The sequence below is a fragment of the Oryx dammah genome, unplaced genomic scaffold (genome assembly GCF_014754425.2).
Source record: "Oryx dammah isolate SB20612 unplaced genomic scaffold, SCBI_Odam_1.1 HiC_scaffold_12, whole genome shotgun sequence".
Lineage (NCBI taxonomy): Eukaryota > Metazoa > Chordata > Mammalia > Artiodactyla > Bovidae > Oryx > Oryx dammah.
In genome coordinates, this window is record NW_024070196.1 from 17,766,025 (window position 1) to 17,789,629 (window position 23,605).

Below are 23,605 nucleotides of genomic sequence, written 5' to 3' on the forward strand. Positions count from 1 at the left end.
GGAGCGAGTCACCCAGAATTCCTTCAGATGAACCCCCAAGAACAGCTGGGCTAGCCCAGGACAGCAGACCCCCAGCCGCCCTCTCTCCCACTCTGCTTTCCCTGGGCCTTGGATTACCTTTACTTGGCCAAATGAAGGAAAGCAATCTGTCTCTCGTCTATTTGTTTAAATAAAAGAAAACCTAATCGTAGTCTGACGCATTACTCTTGCTGGGTGCACAGGAAGAATCTCTTGCATTCGAAAGGGAGAGAGAAGGGGCAGGGGCCCTCGAAAGGAAAACAAACTGGCTGCTTGTGGAGGTCCAGTGTCAGACGTCAGAGGAATCTTACTCCTTCAGACCCTGTGGGAAGGACCATGGCAACGAGGGGCCCAGTGGGTGAGGGAGTGAAGGAGACAGATGGGGACATGGGCTCCCCACCCCATCAGATGAGAAGACAGAACAAATAGGTAGAAGCCGTCATTTTCCAAAGCCCCATGGAGATTTCTGAGTGCTGTAGACCAGACAGAGGGCCTCAGCGTTGTCTCTATAAAGGATAGGAAGACTTTTTTCCAAACAGGAGATTTTTTCATTTGTTCAGAAGAGTCACCTAATTTCCAAGTTGCTGGTAAATAAAGCATGTTTTTTTACCTGGGACCACCAACGTATTCTTCAATCATGAATTTGCAAAGGCCTGACTGGTTTTTTAGAGACTATTTTCTTAGAAATTCTACTGTATAGCGCAGAAAACTCTACTCAACGCTCTGTGCTGTGCTGTGGTCAGTCGCTCAGTCGTGTCCAACTCTTTGCAACCCCATGGACTGTAGCCCGCCAGGCTCCTCTGCCCTGGGATTCTCCAGGCAAGAATACTGGGATGGTTGCCATGCCCTCATCCAGGGGATCTTCCCAACCCAGGGATCAAACCCAGGTCTCCCATGCTGTAGGCGGATTCTTTACCTTCTGAGCCAGCAAGGAAGCCCAAGAATACTGGAATAGGTAGCCTATCCCTTCTTCAGGGGATTTTCCCAACCCAGGGATCAAACCGGGGTCTCCTGCCTTGCAGGCAGATTCTTCATCAGCTGAGCTACCAGGGAAGCCCGCTCAGTGCTCTCTCAGTATAAAGTTGGAAAGGATATCCAAAAAAGAGGAGATATATGTGTAGCTGATTCTCTTTGCTGTACAGGAGAAACTAACACAACATTGCAAAGCAACTATACGCCAATAAAAATTAATTTTTTATACAAACGTTTAAAAAAAATTTTAACTCCCATCTCTAGATGAGATTTAAAAGATTGGTGGAATAAGTGTAATATTACACTTATTATCAACTCTCTTGTGAAACGATGTGGTACCACTTCTGTTGTAGACAAGGTTTGACACGAAAACTGAGAATGATTTTTCTGACTTTTTAAAAAGTCCATTAGAGAGCATAAGCCCACGAACAGCCTTGGTGGAAATGCTTAATCATGTTATGAATTCTACTTGTCATTAAAATCCTTTAATTGTGTTACCATCTAATTTTCCTTGGGCTTCCCGGGTAAGGAACCAGCCTGCCAAAGCAGGAGACATAAGAGACACAGGTTCCATCCCTGGGTTGGGAAGATCCCCTGGAGGAGGGCATGGCAACCCACTCCAGTATTCTTGCCTGGAGAATCCCATGGACAGAGGAGCCTCGTGGGCTTGCCAGTCCATAGGGTTGCCAAGAGTCAGACATGACTGAAGTGACTTAGCACACTAACTTTCCTTATTCTTTGTCAGATCTGCTTGAAAAAAGTTAAATGAAACACCTAGCAGAAAGTATAAAGTTGGGGGAACCAGGGAAGGAAGTACAAAAATGAAAAGGTTTCTTCTTCTCAAAGTAGTTTTGGGCGTATTTCCTGTTATTGTTTGGCATCTTCATCCCCAGGATATATTGTCAGAGCTTCAAAAATATTCAAGGTATACACCTACCATCCTCCTCCCGCTTAAACAGGTGGTATGTTTAAAATACCGTCTACTAAATTCAGATGTAAATAAATTCAGTTTTTAAAAAGTAGGGAGGACAAGGGAAACTGGAATGATTTACACTCAAATTTTAAGCAGAGATCAATGTCTCTGCCAGACTTCCAGAGCCATGTGAGGGCAGAGGGAAAAAGAGGTCTGGGAGTGAACGGGAGGTGCTGGGAACCAGTGGACCAGGGAGTAACCCACACTTCTGCACACGGCAAAGAACGTGTGCATTCTTATTCTTGCCAACATGAACCTTGCTGTTAAATTTGACTCTTTACTCTTTTTGAAAGTATTTATGTGTTCATTTGGCTGTGTGAAGTCTTTGTTGCAGCTCACAGGATCTCTGTTGCCACATGCAGGCTTAGTAGCTACGGCATCCGGGCTTAGTTGCCCCATGACATTTGGGATCTTAGTTCCCCACTCAGGGATCAAACCTGCGTCCCCTGCATTGCAAGGCAGATCCTTAAGCACTGGACCACCAGGGATGTCCTTTGACTCTTTACTCTCATTCCCACTATCCGTAATGGAGTCTTGGCCACCACCTCCCCTTCAGGTCCTGGATGGATTCCCCCCAACCCTGCCTCCCCACTTCTCTCCTTTTGATCCATCCCCATTCTGATCACCACTCTACCTGACCCCAGCTTAATCATATTAGAGTAATCCTTCTATTGTTTTAGTCCCTCTAAGAGCCTCCCGTGTCTCCCTGGCTGTTGACTGAGTCAGCTGTCTGTGCTGCTCTCAGACCCACCGGTGGTCAGACCCGCCCTGCCCCATGTGGCTCTTCTCTCTTACACCCCAACACACACCTCCCTCCTCGTGCCTGACTGCTCCTTTCTTCTTCTCTGCCCCCTCAAATCCAAGTCTACACCAACATCAAAGCTCCCAGTCAAGTCCCCGCTTTATCCATGAAGTTCTTCTCTGAGAATTTTAGGGCAGGTGGGTCCTGGGAGATCACCTGGGCAGGTGCCCTCATTTTATAAAGGAGAACATGAAGCTCAGAGATGTTCAGTGACTTGTCCTGAGTCAGACGATCCCTAGAAACCCATGCATCCCCTGCCCCCTGTCCCTGCCACTTTCTGCCTTGTAACTGACCATCCCAGGTGTGGCCAGATGGGCTTTTTGGAAATCCTGCAGAACCAGGGCACCTGCCACAGTTTCAGCCTTGACAGGCTGGGATTGTCCTGGAGGTTTTCAGTGAAGGGGAGCTTTGTCCATCCACTGGGACTTGAGTATCCCTCCAGGAGCGAGGCCATGGCTGCCTCTCTCTTAGATTCCACCCACAACACCTGCCATTTGCTGGGGCCCATGGGGACTCCTGGGGCATTCAAAGCTATTTTAAAAGTGGGATGTCATATCTGAATTGAAAGAAAACTTAAATGGCAAACTGTGCATTCCGCACATGATGTTCTAGCACTTGGACTGCGGGTGGAGGGTTTGTGGCATATGCTTGCTTTCTGAGTGGGTTTGCATTTTGGTCATGGAACAGTAGTATCTTACTGTGCATACCATCAAAGCGCAGTTGTAAACACAACCTGTACCCGTGTATTGGGGGTATTTGATTAAGATGTCAGTTGTTTGCTCTTTTGCTTTGTTGGTTGGTTTGTTGGTTTTACCTGGATACTCTCGGAATAATGAAACCTGAGACTGGCAATTGAACTGAAAATGCCCTTCAGGGTTGTACAGTGTTGTCTGGTGACAGGCGTAAGGCTCCACATTCTTGAACCAGATCCTTGAACTTCCAGTAGGTTGGCAGCCTTGGCCATATGTCTTACTGACCTCATCACCCTTCCTTATCCAAGTCCGTTAGCAGAAAGTGAATCAGAGTGGTCCAGAGCTCTCTTGCTTCCTACCCAGGGTGTGTGTGTGTCTAACTGTAGGATATATTCGGACTCTGTCCCCAGAGAGCCTCTGGGATGTGCTGAGAGGGAGGGGCACCCGGCAACTGCCCCAGATGCTTCCACGGTGATGTGGCTGGGCCCAGAGGCAGGGGGATGGCAACCCCCACCCCCATGTTGTGGGTTATCTCTCAGCATCCCTTATAGTCAGGCTTCTGAATCCACGGGTTCCGAATCCAGAGACTCAACCAACCACAGATCAGAAATCTTTGGAGAAAAAAATCCAGGAAGTTCCCAAAAGCAAAACCTGAATTTACTGTGCCTGGAAATTATTGACATAGCGCTTACGTTGTGTTTGCAACTATTTACATACCATTTACATTATGTTCGGTATTGTAAGTCATCTAGAGATGATTTAAAGTATAGCAGAGGATTTAAAATACAGGTTACGTGCAGCTACTGCACCATTTTATGTAAGGACTTGAGCATCCATGGATTTGGATATCCACAGGGGATCCTGGTACCCCCCGAGTACCCAGGGATGACTGGGTGCATGGGCTTCTATTCTTGAGGGCTTACGTTGACTGACTAATGGAACTCAGGGGCTTCTTTGCTTGGAAATTTTCTGCAACTGCATCCAAAAAGGATTGAAAGATTGGCCTTCTCAGCCTTTTTTACAAGCTTCTAAATATGAATTAAGAGGTAGTTTTCCCTGGGCCTTACATAAAAAGTAATCTTCAGTTAAAAAAAAATTAAGCCCTAAGAAGAGAATCTCCGTCTTACTGGCTTTTCCTGTGTGTCACGTAATGGGGACATCAGACAGACGGAAAGTTGAATTCAGAGGTTTGCCACCCCTATCTCCCCACTATATATAAAGGTTTCCAACCATTCATACTTCATCTCAGCTTCCAGAAAACATGTGGTTGACTTGGGAAGGATTTCATCATTTCTGATTGAGAAATACTGCTATTTTTTTTTTTTAATGTTGAACCAAGATGTGGGGTTTTATTTTATTTAATGTATTTACTTTTGGCTGTGCTGGGTCTCCATTACTGCCCGTGGGCTTTCTCTAGTTGCAGCGAGCAGCGGCTACTCTCTAGAGGTGGTACACAGGCTTTGCCCCGTTGCGGCAGCTTCTCTTGTTGCAGAGCACTGGCTTTAGGGCACGCAGGCCTCGGTAGACGGAACACTCAGGTTTAGTTGCCCAACCAGAGATTGAACGCATGTTCCCTGTATTGGAAGGCAGATTCTCAACCACTGGACCACCAGGGAAGTCTGAGAAATTCTTTATGAAGATAGAGGGGGGATAAAGAGGAAGAAGTAAAATAATTACTTGGACCAATGTAAAAGAAACTAAGCTTGTATATTAGAGAAATGATCAAAAGGTAAGGTAAGTCCAGAAATAGGCTTCTTAGTTTCCAGGCTGATAAATACCCTTGAGCATCAGGTTAGATCACCCTGTCCTACTTGAGCATCCATCAGCCCGATCCTCCTGCTCTGATTTTAACCTCCTACAAGCAGACAACTGGGAGAGAAGACGCAGTTGTGAAAGCTCTTAGAAGAGCCATCCGGGTTTAGGTGACGTGTGTGCAAGAATCACATGTATGTTTTAAAGGAACTGACCCAGATCTGGGAAGGGTAGTTGAGGGGGATATTAAGTCAGCTAAGCTAGAGGAAGAATTAGCAAAAGACACTTTGAGGAAAGTGGGAAAAGGATGGGCATTTGGGATGATATTAAGGTAAGGGGCTCAGACCAGACTTTAGCTTCTGGTAGTGAAGAGTAAGGGCTTCCCAAGGTGGCCCTAGTGGTAAAGAACCTGCTTGCCAATGCAGGAGACATAAGAAACGTGGGTTTGATCCCTGAGTCAGAAAGATCCCCTGGAGGAGGGCATGGCAACCCACTCCAGTACTCTTGCCTGAACAGTGCCATGAGATGAGCCTGGTGGGCTACAGTCCATAGGATCTCAAAGAGCTGGATACAACTGAAGCGATTAACAGACACACACATGAGAAAGAGTAGGAAACTGGTGATACATACCAGATGTTGAAGCAAAAATGCTTAGGCTTTTACAGGGGAATGCAGCCCATGACCCCCATCTTAGAAGGCTTCTGTAGCTGTTGCCAATTCAAATGGATTTACTCCTGACTAAAATGAAAGTTTCACATAAACTTCAACCTCATGCTAGTTTCTGGTTCCATATTTAGTTGTCAACTTAATTTTTATCCTAAGCAAAAGGTAGCCATTTGTGAACATGGATTTCTTCCCTCTGTAAGGCTGGGGAACTGATCTGACCATTAAGAAAGAACAGAATACGAGCTGAACATACAGGCACCTCGCTGTTACTCATATTGATGGTAATGATCGCAGGAATTTATCAGCACCTGCTTTGCCGAGCACTGTTGAATCATGCTACCTGGAGAAGTTTTGGTGAAATGGGTAAAAGTTTAAGAACTGTGGAAAGGATGAATTCTAATTGCTTCCAGATTCCTTTATCCAGGTTACTGTGTGTGTGTGTGTGTGTGTGTGTGTGTAGTCAGAGACTGCATTCACTGTGATGGACGAAACTCCCTTTGAGGCCCATATTTCTTCTAAGACTATTTTTATCCCAGTCTGTCCCCAACTCTTCTTAAAGTAAACAAAAGACCGGACCACTTTTAACTTTTGGAGTCATCAGGTATATTTACAAACTGAAGAAACACCAATAAGGTTTTTTCTTTTAAAAAAGAAACTGTTTGTTTGTTTGTTTGTTTTAAATTCTGGATGGTGTAATTATACCATTCACAAGATAAACACAGGACTGATGAAGACTATTAATTCATAATGGACTCGGTGCAGTGTGATCTAGTTACAGGATACAACTTCAGCTGTAAAATACGAGGCATCTTTCAATCATATCAGGGTTTCTCAGTGCCCCCCTGTAAAACCTTGTATGAAGACTATATCTCAGGCTCTTGGACACTTCCCTGGTGGTTCAGTGGTTTAGACTCCACACTTCCACTACAGGGGCACAGGTTCAATCCCTGGTAAGGGAACTAACATTCCATATGCCTCACAGAGTAGCCAGAAAAAAAAAAAACAAAAAACTATATCTAAGGCTCTAAACTCAAAGATCACGGTGGATGTAAGACCCAGGGCCCGATGGCTCCCATGCCCACCTGCCCATTGCCCTCCCTGACCCTGCATGAGCCCCCTCCTAGACTTGCTTCCTCTAAGAACCTGGTTCTCAGCCCAAATCTCTAAGTGTGTAAAGTACCAACCCGAGATTTCTAATGTGCCTCCTCTTTCTTCTCCTTTCCCATGGCCTCCCATAACCCCACCGCAGCGGCTGGCCTGGCTCTGCTCTCAGGAGTGTGGCAAGGGCCATCCTCCCCAGAGCCTTGCTGTGATCACACCTGGTTTGCCCAGAGACAGGTTGGACCATGAGAAACCCAGCAGAGCGGGCTGACACAGACCTTCCCTCCCCTCCTGGGGAGGGGGGAGACCAGGGGATGGCTTCACAGAAGTGGCTCTTCCCAGGCATTCTCATCTAGCAGCCCCGAGCATCCCCTCCCATGGCTGTGGGGAGGACAGAGGACGTGACCAAGCCTTCTCTGCAGGGCAGGCCCTCCAGCTCCAAGCCTTCCTTCCTTTCTTCCTGTCTTGTAGTGGCTGCCGCAGAGAGCGCCATTTGGCAGCGTGGTGGTACTGTTGTCTATAAATGGAAACACTGGCCTGACTCCCAGTATAACACAAGATAGGTCTCTGCAGCGGTTATGCAATCTGAGCTCTGATGACTTCATCGGAAGAGGGTGGGGGCAATGAAAGAGAAAGGTACAGGGTTGGGGAACAGTAGCTTGGGAGGAAAATTTTCCCAGGAGCTCACCTGAAGACAATGGAGACTCCTTTCTTCCCCCCTCTCGATTTTTAAATCAAGGCAACAAAGGCAGCAGACAAACGGGTAAAAAGCCTCCTTCCTGGAGCCACTGACAAACCACTTGCAGTCCATGCAGCCCCTTGGACACAGGCGGTGTCCCCTGCTGTGGAGCAGGTCTCAAGCCCCTGCACTGGGTTTTCTGACAGCCCCGAGGAGGAGATAGCCAGTAGAGCTCGACAGTGACATTCACTCATCTCTCCGAGTTCTTAAATTCTAAAGGCTGGGCTGGTTCTGGCCGTGCTCTGTGGTCTCGAGCCTAGAATGGAAAAAAAATCCCGAAAGCAGGGTGGCGCCCCAAAGGAAAGTTTATCCAGGTGCATCAGAGAATTCTTGCAAGATGTCAGTCCCCTGGGAGCCTTCTCTGGGACTTGACGGCTCTTTGTTGAAGCAACGAAAACCTGCTTACTTGCTGAACCTGTGGCCAAAGCCAGTCTGTTCACGTTCAGGCCACGTCCAGGTCTGGACAGGAGACCTGCCCCTTAACAATGTCTGTTGAACACCGCAGAATGTGAGGTGGGCTCTGGTGGAAATAAGACACTAGAGCCCCTCTCAAACTCACTATACTCCTGGTATGTTTAGCCTAAATAATCTTTTTTTTTTTTTAATTGGAGAATGACTCCTTTACAGTGTTGCATTGGTTTCTGCCATACATCAACGTGAATCAGCTACACATGTCCCCTCCCTCTTAAGCCTCCCTCCCACCTCCCATCCGGTCCCACCGCTCTGGGTCATCACAGAGCACCAGGCTGAGCTCCCTGCACTATTCAGCAACTTCCCATTAGCTATCTGTTTTACACATGGTAATGTATATATTTCAATGGTACGCTCTCAACTCATCCCACCCTCTCTTTCCTCTGTTGTGTCCATAAGTCTGTCTCTATTCCTGCCCTGCAAATAGGTTCATCACTATTTTTTCTAGATTCCATATATATGTGTTAATATACAATATTTGTTTCTTTCTGCCTTACTTCACTCTGTATGTGCATGCGTGCTCAGCCGCTTCAGTCATGTCCAACTCTTTGTAACACTGTGGACTATAGCCCTCCAGGGTCCTCTGTCCATGGGATTCTCCAGGCAAGAACACTGGAGTGGGTTGCTGTGCCCTCCTCCAGGGGATCCTCCTGACCCAGGGATTGAACCTGTGTCTCCTGCCTCTCCTGCGTTGCAGACAGATTTTTTACCATTGAGCCACCGAAGAAGCCCCTTCACCCTATATAACATAGCCTAAATAGTCTTAATGAGGTTTCGTTACTTTCGGGGAGGCAAGGAGGGTATATTATAGTTTAATGAATCCTCTAAATATTGGCCATTCATGTTGTTCCTTTTTCTTTTTTGCTACTCATGTGTGCCATTTAAGATAAATCTTTGCACAAAGCTATGAATATTTCCAGGAAATGAGTCCTTTGAAATGGAATTTATGAATCTGATATACTCAAGTCTTTGATCACTCTGTCCCTCCACTCTGGAACCCGATTCCCTGTTGGCTAGCTGAGGCCTGCCGAGACATCACCTCCTCTAGGAAGTCTTCAGTCCCCTCCCAGGCAATCAGCTATTCCCTGGTGAAAGGCCCAGAATTGTGGCTTATGCCACTTCCTCTTCAAAGATGTCATGAGTGGCTCAGAACTAAGGCCTCCTCCCTCTCCACCAGAATTGTGGACTGCTTAAAAACAAGCAAAGAGACCCTTTTTTTCTTTGCTCTTTTAGGTCAATTAAAAATACTTTATTTCTTTACAGCATGAGACTTTATAATATTTATTTGAAGCAATATGTTCATAATAGAAAATTTGAAAGAGTTTAAAAACAAAAATCACTCATAATCCCCATATAATATGATCGTTCTGTGGCTAGTTAGTAACTGCTTTTTCTTCCCCTCTTCAGTATATATTGTAAGAATTTGTATTATGTGATTAGATAGCATGAGAAGGCATGATTTTTATTGGCTGCCTAGTATTCATGGTATGGATGTACCATAATTTATTTAATCAAGCTCCTATTGTTGCACACTAATGAACATTTAACCAATTTAGAGTTGCTTTGGTGGTGGAATTAATTACAACACAGGGATCAAAAGGACTCTATAATTTACATCAAAGGCAGAGGAAAAGCATAACTCTTAAAGTTGTGTTTCCACTGGAGGAATCTATGGTAACTGTGTTCAAAGTACCGATAAGGACAAACGGTATCTTTGTTGTTTTTACCTCCAAGTAAGTCCTTGGAAGTCTGACCTTCTTATGGCTGGTGGCACTCTCCCATCTCGCTCTGCATCGCCACCTTTAACCCCTTCTTTCATTTTCAGTGGAAGGTCCAGTAGCCTGGAGAAGCAGTCTGTGACAGGGTTACCTTTTTCCCTCCTCTCTAGTCGTACATGACCTTGATCACATACAACTCGCCACAGACAATCAGTTCAGTTCAGCAAATACTTACTCTGTTGCAGCTGTGGACCTAGCTCTGTGCTGATGCTGGGAACGTGCGTGTGTGCTCAGACACTTCAGTCATGTCCAACTCTTTGCGACCCTATGGACTTTAGCCCACCAGGCGCCTCAATCCATGGGATTCTCCAGGCGAGTATACTGGAGTGGGTTGCCGTGTCCCTCTTTCAGGGGATCTTCCTGACCCAGAGATTGAGTCCTGGTCTCCTGCATTGCAAGCAGATTCTTTACCACTGTGCCACCAGGGAAGCCTCAGTGCTGGAAGACCCATAATGAAATCTGTAGACCTTGCAGGAGTGTTGCCATAAGGTAATATCCTACCAGAAAATTCCCGCTTATAAGCATTTAAAAGGGCTTCCCTAGTGGTTCAGCAGTACAGAATCTGCCTACCGGTGCAGGAGACCCAGGATATGTGGCTTCCATCTCTGGGTCAAGAATATGCCCTACAGAAGGAAATGGCAACCCACTCCAATATTCTTGCCTGGGGAAATCCTGTGGACAGAAGAGCCTGGCAGGCTATAGTTCATGGGAATCACAAAGAGTCAGACACAACTTAAGCAACAACAACAAAGCATGTGGAAAGTTGGAACTTCCTACCTCTCCACCCGTTACTTAGTAAAAAATAGTGGTACAATCATGTATACATACCATGATGGTGAGCATGGAAAATATATTATTGTACTGGGCTGGAAGCTGGGAAGAAACATAGAAACACATCAAAACATGGTTGCCTGTGAGTGTTAAAAATGAAAGTTGCCTTTTAAAAATACTTTTAGACAATACTTTTTAAAATATTTATTTATCTGGCTGCACCAGCTCTGTTGCAATAGGCAGGATCTTAGCTGCAGCATGTGAACCGTTAGTTGTGGCACGTGGGATCTAGTTCCCTGGATGGAACCCAGGCCCCCTGCATTGAGAACATGGAGTTTTAGCCACTGGACCATCAGGGAAGTCCCCTTTCAGACGTTCTTTTTGAATTTTCCCAGTGATTGTGGGGAGGGTGAAAATCGGCAAAACATGTATTTGTTAAAGAGTCAAACGTGTGAGTAGGAATGCCATTCTGCTCACTGAGAACCTAGAAAGAAAATCAAGTTTAAAGTCTTAGACCTCATTATCCTAGGAATTAAGCTAGAACCAGAGACACAGCACTTCCTTCACCCTGACTTTCTAAAGCTGCATGATCAAGAAGTCATAGCAATAATAGTGATAACAAGCTATGTGTTATGTGGTCAGGATCATGCCAGTCACTGGACCCTGGAGTTTCTGCCCAAGCCTATTGGGTTCCTCCACTGCTCCTTCTTAAAAACCGAACAAAGAACTTTCCTGCACCCATTTAAACAGACTTAGCATTACACCCCCAAGTTACTGTCCTGTGCATGATAAGCTTGCTAAATTGGTAAACTACCTCAAAACTGAATCATCTTGGTGGCACAGCCACATCATAAAACAAATTTTTTTATCCAGACTTCCTCAGTAATCTGCTGAAACAGAGGCGTTTATATGGGGTGGGTCTATTGGGGCACTGCTATGAATGTATTACAAGCAACTCTCCAAACCCACAGTGAAAAATTATTCTGGACAAGGACAAAGAAAGTCTTTAAAACAAGCCACCATCCTGAAACCAAGTTTCTGCCCTGACACTTGATCAACTTCAAAGAGAATTCTAAGGTTTTATTTTATTTTGTTTCTTCCTTCCATTTCTGGTTGAATGGGCTAATCTTACACCCTTTCTTTAAATGTCAAAGTTGATACCACAAAGGCATCCTAATTTTGGGTATCAGGCAACATATAAAACATGATGTATATTTTTGTGCTCTTTCAGCTTCATCCTTTGATCCCAATAGAGTGTCTACCTTTTGCTTCTATTCCCATCCCTCTCCCCCACCCTCCTCCTTCCCATTTCTCTTTACTCCAGAGCCCTCTTGGGTGGTCTGCTCAATTTAGACCAGATGCACATTCTGGTCAGTGGAAAAGTCAGAATCCCAAAGACTATGGGACATCAGGCAAGTTACTTAACCTCTCAGAGACTCAGATTTTTTTGTTTTAATCAACAAAATGAGTTTGATTACACAGATGAAAACACTCATACAGTAAGTTACCCCATACATGCTAGTTGTCTTCTGTTGTTGCTTTGGGTCTTTTTCATGTCTGAAGAGGGAACTTTCCTCAAATCTTAGCTTTCCTACTGTATATCAGACCAGGAGACAGGAAGCCTAGTGGCGTTTGATGCTTTCTCCCTAAGCAAAGGAGTTGAACTGGCCTCACCCATTCCTGGATCTTGGCTGCTCCTCAGCCTTCACAGCATAGCTGCAGGAACACTGACCTTTCTGGAAGAATCACAGCATAGGCTTTTTTCCAGAATTCTTAAGCTTATACTGCCTGCACAGCCCTCTGAAAATTAGAAAGATCTGTTCCAACTGCAGAAGAATTTGCAATAGAAACCTAAGTGGCTCAGCACTCTGACTTGCTTTGGAAAGTACAGGGTTTGTCATCTAATCAGGGTACAGACAGTGCTGATACCCCAGGTTGCAGTCAGTGCTCATACACCAGGATTATTTGCCCCAGTGAGTCTCAAAATATGGGGCATCGTGGTGATGGGAGTGTGTTTTCAGTCGCTCAGTTGTGTCTGACTCTTTGCAACCCCGTGGGCTGTAGCTGGCCAGGCTCCTCTGTCCATGGGATTCTGCAGGCAAAAATGTAGGAGTGGGTATTCATTCCCTTCTCTGGGGGATCTTCCTGACCCAGGGATCAAACTCAGATCTCCTGCATTGCAGGTGGATTATTTAACAACATCTGGGCCACCAGGGAAGCTCTGTGGTTATCCTGGGGCATGTTAAATTGCACCCAGAGACTCTTGTTCTGGAGACCTGGAGTCTGAAAATCTGCATTTCTAACGAGTTCCCAGGTTATGCTAATGATGCTGGTCCTAGAGCCACACTTTGAGAACCCCTGGTTTAGCCCATCATGGTTCCCCAACAGCCCACCCTACACTGAAAGTGGAAGAGGTTTTAGCACCTTCTTAGCCATTTTCTCTTTATAGCTCATTCATCCCCAGAGTTTCCTTTGTCGAGGGAGGAGTCCTACTGGATATGATTTCCATTTGAGGAGGTGGGGGTAGAGACCAAGCAGTCAGGTGGCCTCCTGAGCCTGAGAATGCCAGCTCACCACCCTGAGCCCCGGGGAGTCCACCCAGCTCAGCAGTGGGTGTCGGATTCTGACACAAAACTGCTGAACTCCTGCCCAGCAAGTGTGGTGTTCTGCGTGAAAAGTCAGCTTCCACCTTTGAAAAGACTCTCTCTTTCTGAAACTTAAAACTTGACCAGTACCTTTGCAGAAAGCACCCCCGAGAGTGGTGATAGGTTGGACATAGAAGCGGCGTGACGTATAAAATCTAGACAAAATTCCATTTGGGCTTTTTTTTTTTTTTTAATTACTTGACCCGCTTAAGTGTGTGTGTGAAAAGCACAGATTTGTTTTCTGAGACATGCTTTTTGTCTCTATATTAATTTTACTTTTCCCTACCGTGAACAATCCTCCTGTCTCCCCCCATTTCCTCCAGCGCCCACTTCCTTCCCAATGACGCTCGGCGAAGAGAGGGTGGCGAAATGCGCCCGGGAGCGCGCAGCGATCTCACCCGCTGCGTAGCGGCTCTCAGGCCAAGGACCTGGGGGCCCCTGGGCGGCTCTCCCGGTCCCCTCGGCCCCCCGCACTGCCCCTGCCCGCGCCCGGACCTCCCGGTCGGTTTCTTTGTTAAGAACGCCTGCGCGGAGAGGCATCTTCGGCCCTTCAGGGGCGCACGGGTTCCACTCCTGACTTCTCAGTCCCCAAAGGGCTTGTAAGCACAGAGGCTCGAGTCGAGAGGCTAAATTACGCCCCAGGAGGCTTCTTAAGTAAAATCCTAAATTTCATTTAGGCTCTTCGTAAGCCCTTCGATGGCGAAGCCACTAAGCCCAGGCTCGCCCGCCCCCAGCGCCGCCGTCCCCGCACGGGCTTCTTGCAGGCTGGGTTATGGAGGAACCCTGTCCCTCTCAGATGGTCCGCCCCTAGGTTTGGGGTACGCCACTGTCCCTCCCCTCTTGGGTCGCCACCGCCCCCATCACCTCCCCCAACTCCCGGCCCTTCCGTTTCCTTGCATAGCCTCCCCCACCCCCTACTTGAAATTTCCCTCCCCTCGGGCTGGAAGCAAAGTCGGTAATAAGAAACCAGTTCAGTGTCAGTCGGATAGAGGGGGTAGATAACCCCAGAGATACACGGCAATGGAGAGAGAACTCGTTTTGTGTAAAGAGGGCCTCGAGTCACCAGGGAATTCCTGGATTGTCTTGGGCTGTCGTGTGTGATGTCCATCACGCCGTGCGAACACCATCTGCTCGGTATTATGCTCTCAGTTGCCAGGCTACCTGCTGTACGCAGTAACACTTGACTGCCTGGCTCCGCGCTCGCAGCGTTAGCCCAGACGCGCCGGGCGGGGGGACCGGTGGGGGAGAAAGGCGAGTCATGATTAAGCCATCTGCAGGCTGGGGGCGGGGGGACACGCCGCGCGGGCGGAGCGGGCGGGCTGGCAGCGAGGACCGGGCTGACACCACCATCTGCTGGGGCAGAGGCAGAACAGCAGCTGTTCCTCGTTCCCCCCCGCCCCCCGCGCCCCACCTGAACACCTGAAAAAAGGCTGAAGCCCTGAGCACCCTCCAGCCAGTTCTCCACTGAGCGCCCCCACCCCAGTCTCCATCACCACCCGCAGCCTCCCTCCCAAGGAGCCGGCAGTCTTTGGTTCACGGCCAGCAACCCCAGCCCTTCTCACCCGAACACTATGCATTTCTTGAAAACACATAAGAGACATAAAGCTTCCCTGTGCACAGATTTATAAATAAACAGCTGGCTGCTCTTAAGAGATATTTTTACCACAGCTGTTTTTTGAAGTAGAAAACGGCCTCTTACAGGGGGAGGTAGGGTGTTTTTTATACCTCCTACCTCTCTCTCCAGCCCATAGAAAATTGCTAAGATTTTTTTTCCTGGAGGAGAAGATACGTAAAATAGATTCATTGGTTTTGATGCCCCCCCGCCTCGTGTATTTTACTGAAAAGTGAGAGCTTTGGGAAATAATGAAGATCTATGTAGTCAATTGGATTTCTTGAGAGGAAGAGATGGAATTAAGATTCTGGGTGGAAGGCAAGGGAAGTCATTGAGCAGGGGATGGAGTGGAGAACAAGCTAGTAATTAAAACTAAAAATACTGCATCATTTGGCTTCAAGGCATTACATTTCTGGTGACGAAAGCTCAGCCTGGTTTTCTCTAATTGCACACACAGTGTGTGTCCTCCTTAGAAACAAGAGCTGTGGCTTGAAATCCTGAAATTCAACAGACTATTGCTCATTAAGAACTCTTAGGCTGGAGGTTAAAAGCCACCATGTCATGTGAAACAGCTAATGGCCTCAGCCAGCTCAATTTGTAAGGTGAGTCACTTGGTGCAGCTTCACACTTGGCATACACACCTAAGGCTGGGGCCCTAGTGTCACTCATCCACTGTTGAATGCAGCAGAACTGGTTGGGAGAGGTGTATCAACCTAGGCTCACAGATATTTCCTATGGAAGGGAGTCCTTTAAAAATGCACATAGCCCTCGTGCCTCTCGGGGTTCCATTCAAGTCGCTGCAGGGAAATCGGTCTTTGGGTCTTCAGTGAGAAACCTGAAAGCTAAATCTTTGAGAGGGAATCATTTGGGGAAATACATAATCTTGGGGGTAATAACCAAACTTTCCCTTTGGGAAGGGTTTTTCTCACTGTGCTTTTGAAGTACAGCACCACCCCCAGCCCCATCTGAAAGTAGAGCATAGCTATGAAATCTTTTCTAAGCCGAAATGGCCTGCAGTGAGTAAGCAAACACCTTGGGACACATCTTGCCAAGAGTGTGCAGAATAAATAGAGATAAAACACAGATGCTCACAGAGTTCAAAGCTGTGGCGACTTGATGCTGAGATGCTGAGTGTAGTTCCTGGGGCAGGAGCTTGGTGGCGCCACTCTCAAGCTGGGGGTGCCTGCTGTCTCTATAATCACTCTCTGCAAAACTGAACACTGATGATATTTTAGATTTTCACCTTTTTCTATAAACTCTAAATTCCTCTTCAGATGTCTCCTGGTTAGCAAAACCAGGTACTAGTGTAGGTCTTCTGTAAAAGCTAAGTGGCATAAAGTGAACTTTTGAAAAGTGGGTGATACCTATATTTATTTTTGGTCCAGGAAGACAGGGACTAGAAGAGCTGAGATGGATCTACATCCTCACCTCATTTGCCTCTCCCTTTATTTCTGGGTGGAGAGAAGGCTGGGAAAGCAACTCATCACTACTTACCGCTTCTGGGCAAGCTCACCAGGTACTTGCGGGCTGATCTCATAGGACAAGAATATCTCAAAGTGCACAAAGATAAACGGGGCCAGGCCACACCAGACCGCTCATAAAATCAAGCTGAAGAAAACTTGATCTCCCCTTGGGTCTCATTTTCTTTTCGCACTGTCTCCTCCTTATCAAAACTGGAGATTTCAAATATGCTTAAATACTCAGAAAAAAAAAAAAAAAGCTGTATATCTGTATTTTCACTGATTGGTTAACTGTCTGTTGTGTGAATTCCTTTGTTAAAGTGTTAAGTCAGTTGGCCATTTGTCTCCAAAGGTGGCAAGAAACAGCTTTATCCCACTGGAAGAAAGGGTTTGGAAAACAGGAGGCAAGTTTAGAGGGAGAAGAAAAGAGTAAAATATCTTGACCTCTGTAGGGATTAGTGTTAAAGTAAACTTTTTGGTAGCATAAAATTCTAGCCATTGTTGAATATGCCATATTTTCATTAACATAAATATTTCATAACTCTCTGCCTTTTCATTGTCTATGTACAGAGAAAATACACAAGGACAATAAGTTTTAACTTCAGCAACATCACACTTACATTTGAAAACTAGAGCACAGTGTATTTGTGGGACAGAAACTGTATATTTAGTTTACAAGCAATTCTTAGGCGCACTCTTAGCACCATGGACCCACCGTCCAGGAAAAACCTGTGCTTATGGAAAGAATACTGAATTTAGTCTCAGAATCAATGTTTCAGTTCTGTGAGTGCTGATTCTTCCCTTTACTAATTGTGTGGCCTGGGCCACCACACTAACCAGAGCATTTTTAAAAATATTTTTTTAAATTTTATAGAAGTATAATTGATTTATGTTCTGCTGTATAGCAAAGTGACTCATAAATATATATACACACACACATTCTTTTCATATTCTTTTCCATTATGGTCTGTCACAGGGTATTATATCCAGTTCCCTGTGCTATACAGTAGGACTTTATCCATATATATGCTTATCCATCCCATATATAATAGTTTGCATCTGCTAATCCCAAACCCCCAGTCCCTCCCTCCTCAACCACTCTCCCCTTGGCAACCACAAGTCTGCTCTCTGTATCTGTAAATCTGTTTTTGTTTCATGAATATATTTATTTGTCACATTTTAGATCCTACATATAAGTGATATCATATGGTGTCTGTCTTTTTCTGCCTGACTGACTTAGTCTGATAATCTCTAGGTCCGTCCATGTTGCTGCAGGGGCGATACTTCAGTCCTTTTTGCCACTGAGTAGTATTCTGTTGTGTATATGTGCCTCATCTTTATCCACTCATCTGTCAATTTAGGTCGTTTAGATTTAGGTTGCTTCCATGTCCGAGCTATTGTGAATAGTGCTGCTATGATCATAGGGTTGCATGTATCTTTTCAAAGTACAGTTTTATCTGGGTATATGTCCAGGAGTGGGATTGCTTGACCATATGGCAACTCCATTGTTCGTTTAGCACTACTCACTCAACCTTCTTGAGCTGTCGTTACCTGGAAGAGAGGAGGAGTGGGGTTTTGTTTGGTATTTTGTTGCTTGTTTCGTTTTGTTTGGGTACTGGAGGGAGGGAAGAAGATCCAACACAATTCTATATTTTGAGAGGAAACTCCCCTCAGGGTTGACTGTATTGACCCTGAAGAAGAAAAGTGAAAAAGAGGACAAATATTAAAATCCAATTTGCAGTTTTTCATTTAGGATGGCTCAGAGGAGGCAGATAAAATTCATGTTGTTCACAAAGCAGGCTTGTTGAATGCATTAATGAAGGAATGCATTAATAATGATGGAAATACCATGGCAAATAGAAGTAATATATAAAATTTGTTAACTACTAAACATCCATTTAAGGTAGTCACTTTTGTGTATACATCTTTATAACCTTAATTTCCTTCACCAAGTATAACTGGGATTAATAACCAGTGTGAAAAACTGAGTATCTAGATTTTACAATGAGGAAGTCTTTCTTAAAAATCCAGTCTAACTGCCGAAAAAATGTTTGATGTAGATTTATTGACATTTGCCTCTCCTGATCTAAGTCTCATAACTGTCCCTCACAAAATGACTATGTATGTCCTTATACGTGTATCCATTTAATTTGTATACTCCTCAGACAGCAGCTTCTCTTTGTTCAGATTAATTACTTGAAACTTGAATGAGTTAAAGGGAATCTTTCTGCAGAATGGGCTTCCCTGGTGGCTCAGAGGGTAAAGCGTCTGCCTGCAATGTGGGAGACCAGGGTTTGATCCCTGGGTCGGGAAGATTCCCTGGAGAAGGAAATGGCAACCCACTCCAGTATTGTTGCCTGGAGAATCCCTTGGATGGAGGCGCCTGATGGTCTACAGTCCATGGGGTCGAAAATAGTTGGACACAATTGAGCGACTTCACTTCACAGTTTTCTGCAGACTGATCAGATAATACTTTGCCATTACGAGGTGTGCTTGGTAGAATGAACAGGAAAGGAAGCATCGAGAAACTACATCTTATGGCCACACACCTACTTTTCCCATCAGCTGTTTTTTCCCGATGGTCTACACTGTTGGGCTCTTACTTCCCCTCTGAGCACAGTCTCGGAGGAGTCACCTGGGCTGTGTATGAAGGGTTCCCTATCTCCTGTTCCTTAAGGACTGGTCCTTAAAAGTTGACATCGTTTGACTGACATAATTATTGAATCTAGAGACCCAGTTCAAGCCCCAACATTTAAACACCTGAGACTCAATTCTGTTTTTAAAGATGTTAGGAGATTCCATATCTTTGGTCAGTATAACACATTCCTAATTCTCCCCATCAACAAGTCTCACTAGCAGGATTTTTTTTTGCATATGTCAGAGCTTTCAAATGTCACAATTAATTAGAATTTCATCAAATAGCAGTTCTGCTGATTAATCAATTCCAGCAGCATTCTATAAATGTCTCTCCTACTAAGTAGCTCATTTTGGCCAGGCAGGCAGTAAGGATGAAGAGGTGGTCAGGCTGCCTCATATCAGACTGAAAATGAGCCCCACCTGAGGGCTTATTCCTTTCTTTGGAGGAACACTTATGGTTAGCTGAAAATGCAATTCTTAATCTTTAGCCAATTCTATCAGAAACAGGGACTTCCCAGGTGGCTCAGTGGTAAAGAATCCTCCTACAATACAGGAGATTTAAGAAACATGGGTTCCATTCCCCAGTTGGGAAGATCCCCTGGAGTAGGAAATGGCAACCCACTCCAGTGTTCTTGCCAGGAAAAATCCCATGGACAGAAGAGCCTGGGTGGCTACAGTCCCTGGGGTCACAAACAGTTGACTCGACTTAGTGACTAAGCAGCAAAACAACATCAGAAACAGACTGGACCTGGCCTCAGACTCCGCAGAGCCATTACTGGCCCCCTCTAGCCTCTCCAGCCCACTGTGTTAAGAGACTGGAGGACCGCTGTGTTCTCTTTATGGAAATGTAATATGTGCCACTAGGGATCCTGTAGGCAGGGAATACCCCATGCCCCACCCCGCTGTGCTTTGGTTCAGATATGAAGTCACCACATTCACTTCTTTACTCTCTCCTCTTCCCTTCTCTCCCTGTCCTCCCAGGAGCAGCACCCAGTGGGGCTTCCCCGGACCACGGGCCCCATGCAGTGCTCTGTGCCCCCAGGCTCAGGGGGCATGGTCTCCGGAGCGGGGCCCGCGGGGCCAGGCTTCCTGGGCAGCCAGCCCCAGACAGTTCTCATGAAGCAGATGCTCATTGACCAGCGGGCCCAGCTGATGGAGCAGCAGAAACAACAGTTCCTGCGGGAGCAGAGGCAGCAGCAGCAGCAGCAGCAGCAGCAGCAGCAGCAGCAGATTCTCACAGAGCAGGTAACTCATGCGTCTGGTGGGCTCTCTGCAATTCGCAAACATTTCTTCAGGGCCTGGTGTCTGTGAACGAGTCTCAGGTCTCGTCCTCCAGCAAGAAAGTCACGGCCAGCACGTCCCAAGCCTACAGAAGAGCCTGCAGAATGCAGACCTTTCCATTAGTTAGGTTTTTTTCTTAGAATGCATTGGTTTGTTCTGAAAAGACAGGCTTCAGCCATGCATTTGAAGACCCGCTTGCCAGAGACCTGTCTTCAAGTCTGGCTTTTTGCTTCTGGCTTCTGGTACCGGGGTCTGTGGAATCAGCATGTGGGTGGCGGGGGTAGAAGGGAGCTGGCTTACATTCTTCATAAATTCTGATATTCCCAGCGGGAAGAAAAAAGAAAATAATTCAGAGAACTTTGTTTCTTGGAGGAAAGAGTCAGAAGGGGGGATTGAGAAGAATTCTCACAGCGTTGGTCATGAACAATGGAACGGGAACAATTGCAGAATAATAGGGCCCACAGAACTACTTGGAAACCTGAACTCCGGGTCACAGAAAGGGTACAAACTTGAGAAAAATTCCCAGCAGCTTTGAAAACAGCTCAGGAAATCTTTGAGTTAAAGGCCTAACACAGAGAAAGCTTTACCTGAGGCATGTTTGACCACCGTTGACACAGAATTCCTCCAGCTTTGAAAGGAAGCCTTGCTGTGGGCTGCTCCTCTGAGTTTCAGTGTGTTTTGTTTTTCAAGAGGCCCTTGCCTTCTTTCGTGTTATCCTGAGAGAGGCCTGAGATCCTCCATCTAGGCCATCCCTAGATGGCTCCAGTGGGGGGGTCTGACCCATGCATCTTGCCCTTCTGTTACAGGAATCGTGAGGTTATCATCTAAGGCTCAAGGTCCACAGTTACCCTTCTAGAATGTTCTAATAGGATCAGAATTTTGGACATTTATCAAGCATCCTCCACCACACCATATCTATACACGATGCCGTGTAGGACCAGAGGCACGTTGAGGTCCTTAGTGACCAAGAGCAGCATTCAAAGTAACACCAGTCATCCCCCCAAGCAGAAAATTGTACTGTTGAGTACAGTTCACTTAGGTTCCCTTTTTCGCTTTTGTTCTTGAACAGCTGTGTAATTATCTCCCTTTTTACCGAGGTCAGTCAGCCACCTGGCAGCTCTTGTACAAACAAACCTCTGTCCCTCTCACCCTGCGGAAGGTGTGTGACAAGGAGCCACACTGATGTCTCTGAGACAGTGATAAATGGGGCTACCGAGGGGAACGAGGGGAAGCTGGGCTTCGCAAACCCTCCCCTCAGCCAAGCCTGGGAAATTTCACACGTGCCTGATCCTTTAAGTGGCTGTCTTTGATGGGTATGCTATGACCGTGGCACAAAGGGGAGTCGGGGTGACCAGGCCAAAGTTGGCTGTGCCAGGCCAGGGGAGTCCCCGCTCCGTGAGACCAGCCAAGCCCAGGAATGAGGAAGGAGGTGGAAAGAAGAAGAGCCCCTGAGGATGGTGCCCACAGACCATGGGGCGAGAGAGTGCAGGACCCTTCAGAACCCAGGACACAGAAGACAGACATAGGGCTCCTCAGAAAAGCTGGGAAATGAGAAACTGCAAGAAAAAGAGAGAGATTGTGTATGTAATTCCTTAATGACTGTGTGTACCAAGAGCTGAAGAGGGACCAAGGAAAGAAAATTTACTCTGGGCCACATCTTTTGCTTCTGGTATGATTCTGGGGGAAAAAAAAAAACCACTTCTCCTCTCTCATCTGCCAAATAGATTTCCCTATTTCCCAGCCTTCTTCCCGATGTTCTCATGAGTCACGTGTATAAAATCCTTAGGAAACAGCACAAGGCGGGGCTCCGTCACATGACCTTGGTGTCACGGAATGCGACGTAAGAGCTGCAGCTGTCCTGTGGGATGGGCCAGAACTGAGGCAGAGGGACGGAGCATGCCGCCTGCACCTGGGGACAGTGCTTATCGATGCACCTACCTGGGGGTCTGCACTCTCGAGGATGAATGTGGCCATATCAACGCCAAGCTGATTGTCTTGGAACCTACAGCAGCAGAGAAAGTATCCTGCTGCTGCTGCTGCTGCTGCTAAGTCGCTTCAGTCATGTCCGATTCTATGTAACCCCATAGACGGCAGCCCACCAGGCTCCCCCTGTCCCTGGGATTCTCCAGGCGAGAACACTGGAGTGGGTCACCATTTCCTTCTCCAAAGCATGAAAGTGAAAAGTGAAAGTGAAGTCGCTCAGTCGTGTCCGACTCTTAGCGACCCCATGGACTGCAGCCCACCAGGCTCCTCCATCCGTGGGATTTTCCAGGCAAGAGTACTGGAGTGGGGTGCCATTGCCTTCTCCAAGAAAGTATCCTAACATTTTCAATTTTGCCAGCAGCATACTGGGAACACATGGGTGTCCCCAAAAGAACATGGGAGGGAAAACAGAAAGATTGGGGATCTTGCATATCTTTGGGAACATTCAGATGGTTGTCAGTGGACTTAGAAATCAGAACAGAGCAAGTAGAAACCAGGTGTGAATTAACACTTACTGCATTTTTCTCAGAGCGCAGAGCGTGTCAGCTGCCATCCGTTCACTAAGGTTCATTGGAACCTGGAATTTTAGATCTGAAAGAAATGTTAATCATGAAGTCTCTTTATTTTACACATGAGGGAAACTGAGGCAGGGGAAGCTTACATGATTTTTTTTTTTTTTTTTTTTGGAGCTCACAGAGCCAGCGAGAGCCAGAGACTGGTCTGGCACCTTGGGCCCCCTGATTCCTGACCCACAACCCACCACCCCAGGCTACTTCAGGGCTTGTACCCATTTGTAGATGGGACACTAAAATTCTTACATAATATGGGAAGTTTGGCTTCGGAGAAGCTTTTAAATGCTCAGCTTACTTTCAATAATGTTCGTAGACTGCTGCCTAAAAGATTAGCGTGGTTTCTTGTCTATGCTGTGTCTACACAATTAATTCATTTCAACAGCAAAATACCACGGTAGGCACTACAGGACAGGGTGAACAGAGGCTGTTCTTTTCTTCAGTTGCCAGAGTACTGTCTGGCCTTGTCAACAAAAAGGAAAAAAAAGAAGAAAGAAAGAAAGAAAAAATTATAGAGCTGCCCAGGAACAAAAACAAGAGAAAAAAAATCGAAATAAACACATGTGTTAAGAAGTGGTCAACGTGTGTTATTTTTATAATGAACACTCTAAAGAGCAGAGCCCTGGCTGTTTGTTTCTCTAACCCTTGCAGATGTAAGGTGCTTAATGAATATTCCACAGCTG

The 23,605-nt window shown here is 46.2% G+C and overlaps 1 protein-coding gene across 1 annotated transcript in view; it reads left to right on the top strand.

Annotated features, from left to right (window-relative positions):
- MAML3 (mastermind like transcriptional coactivator 3) overlaps positions 1–23,605 on the top strand; it is a 451,078-nt gene that overhangs the window by 416,500 nt on the left and 10,973 nt on the right. The window contains exon 3 of the mRNA XM_040250466.1: positions 20,071–20,334. Within this exon, the coding sequence (XP_040106400.1) occupies positions 20,071–20,334 (264 nt within the window). The remainder of the gene's footprint in view (positions 1–20,070; positions 20,335–23,605) is intronic.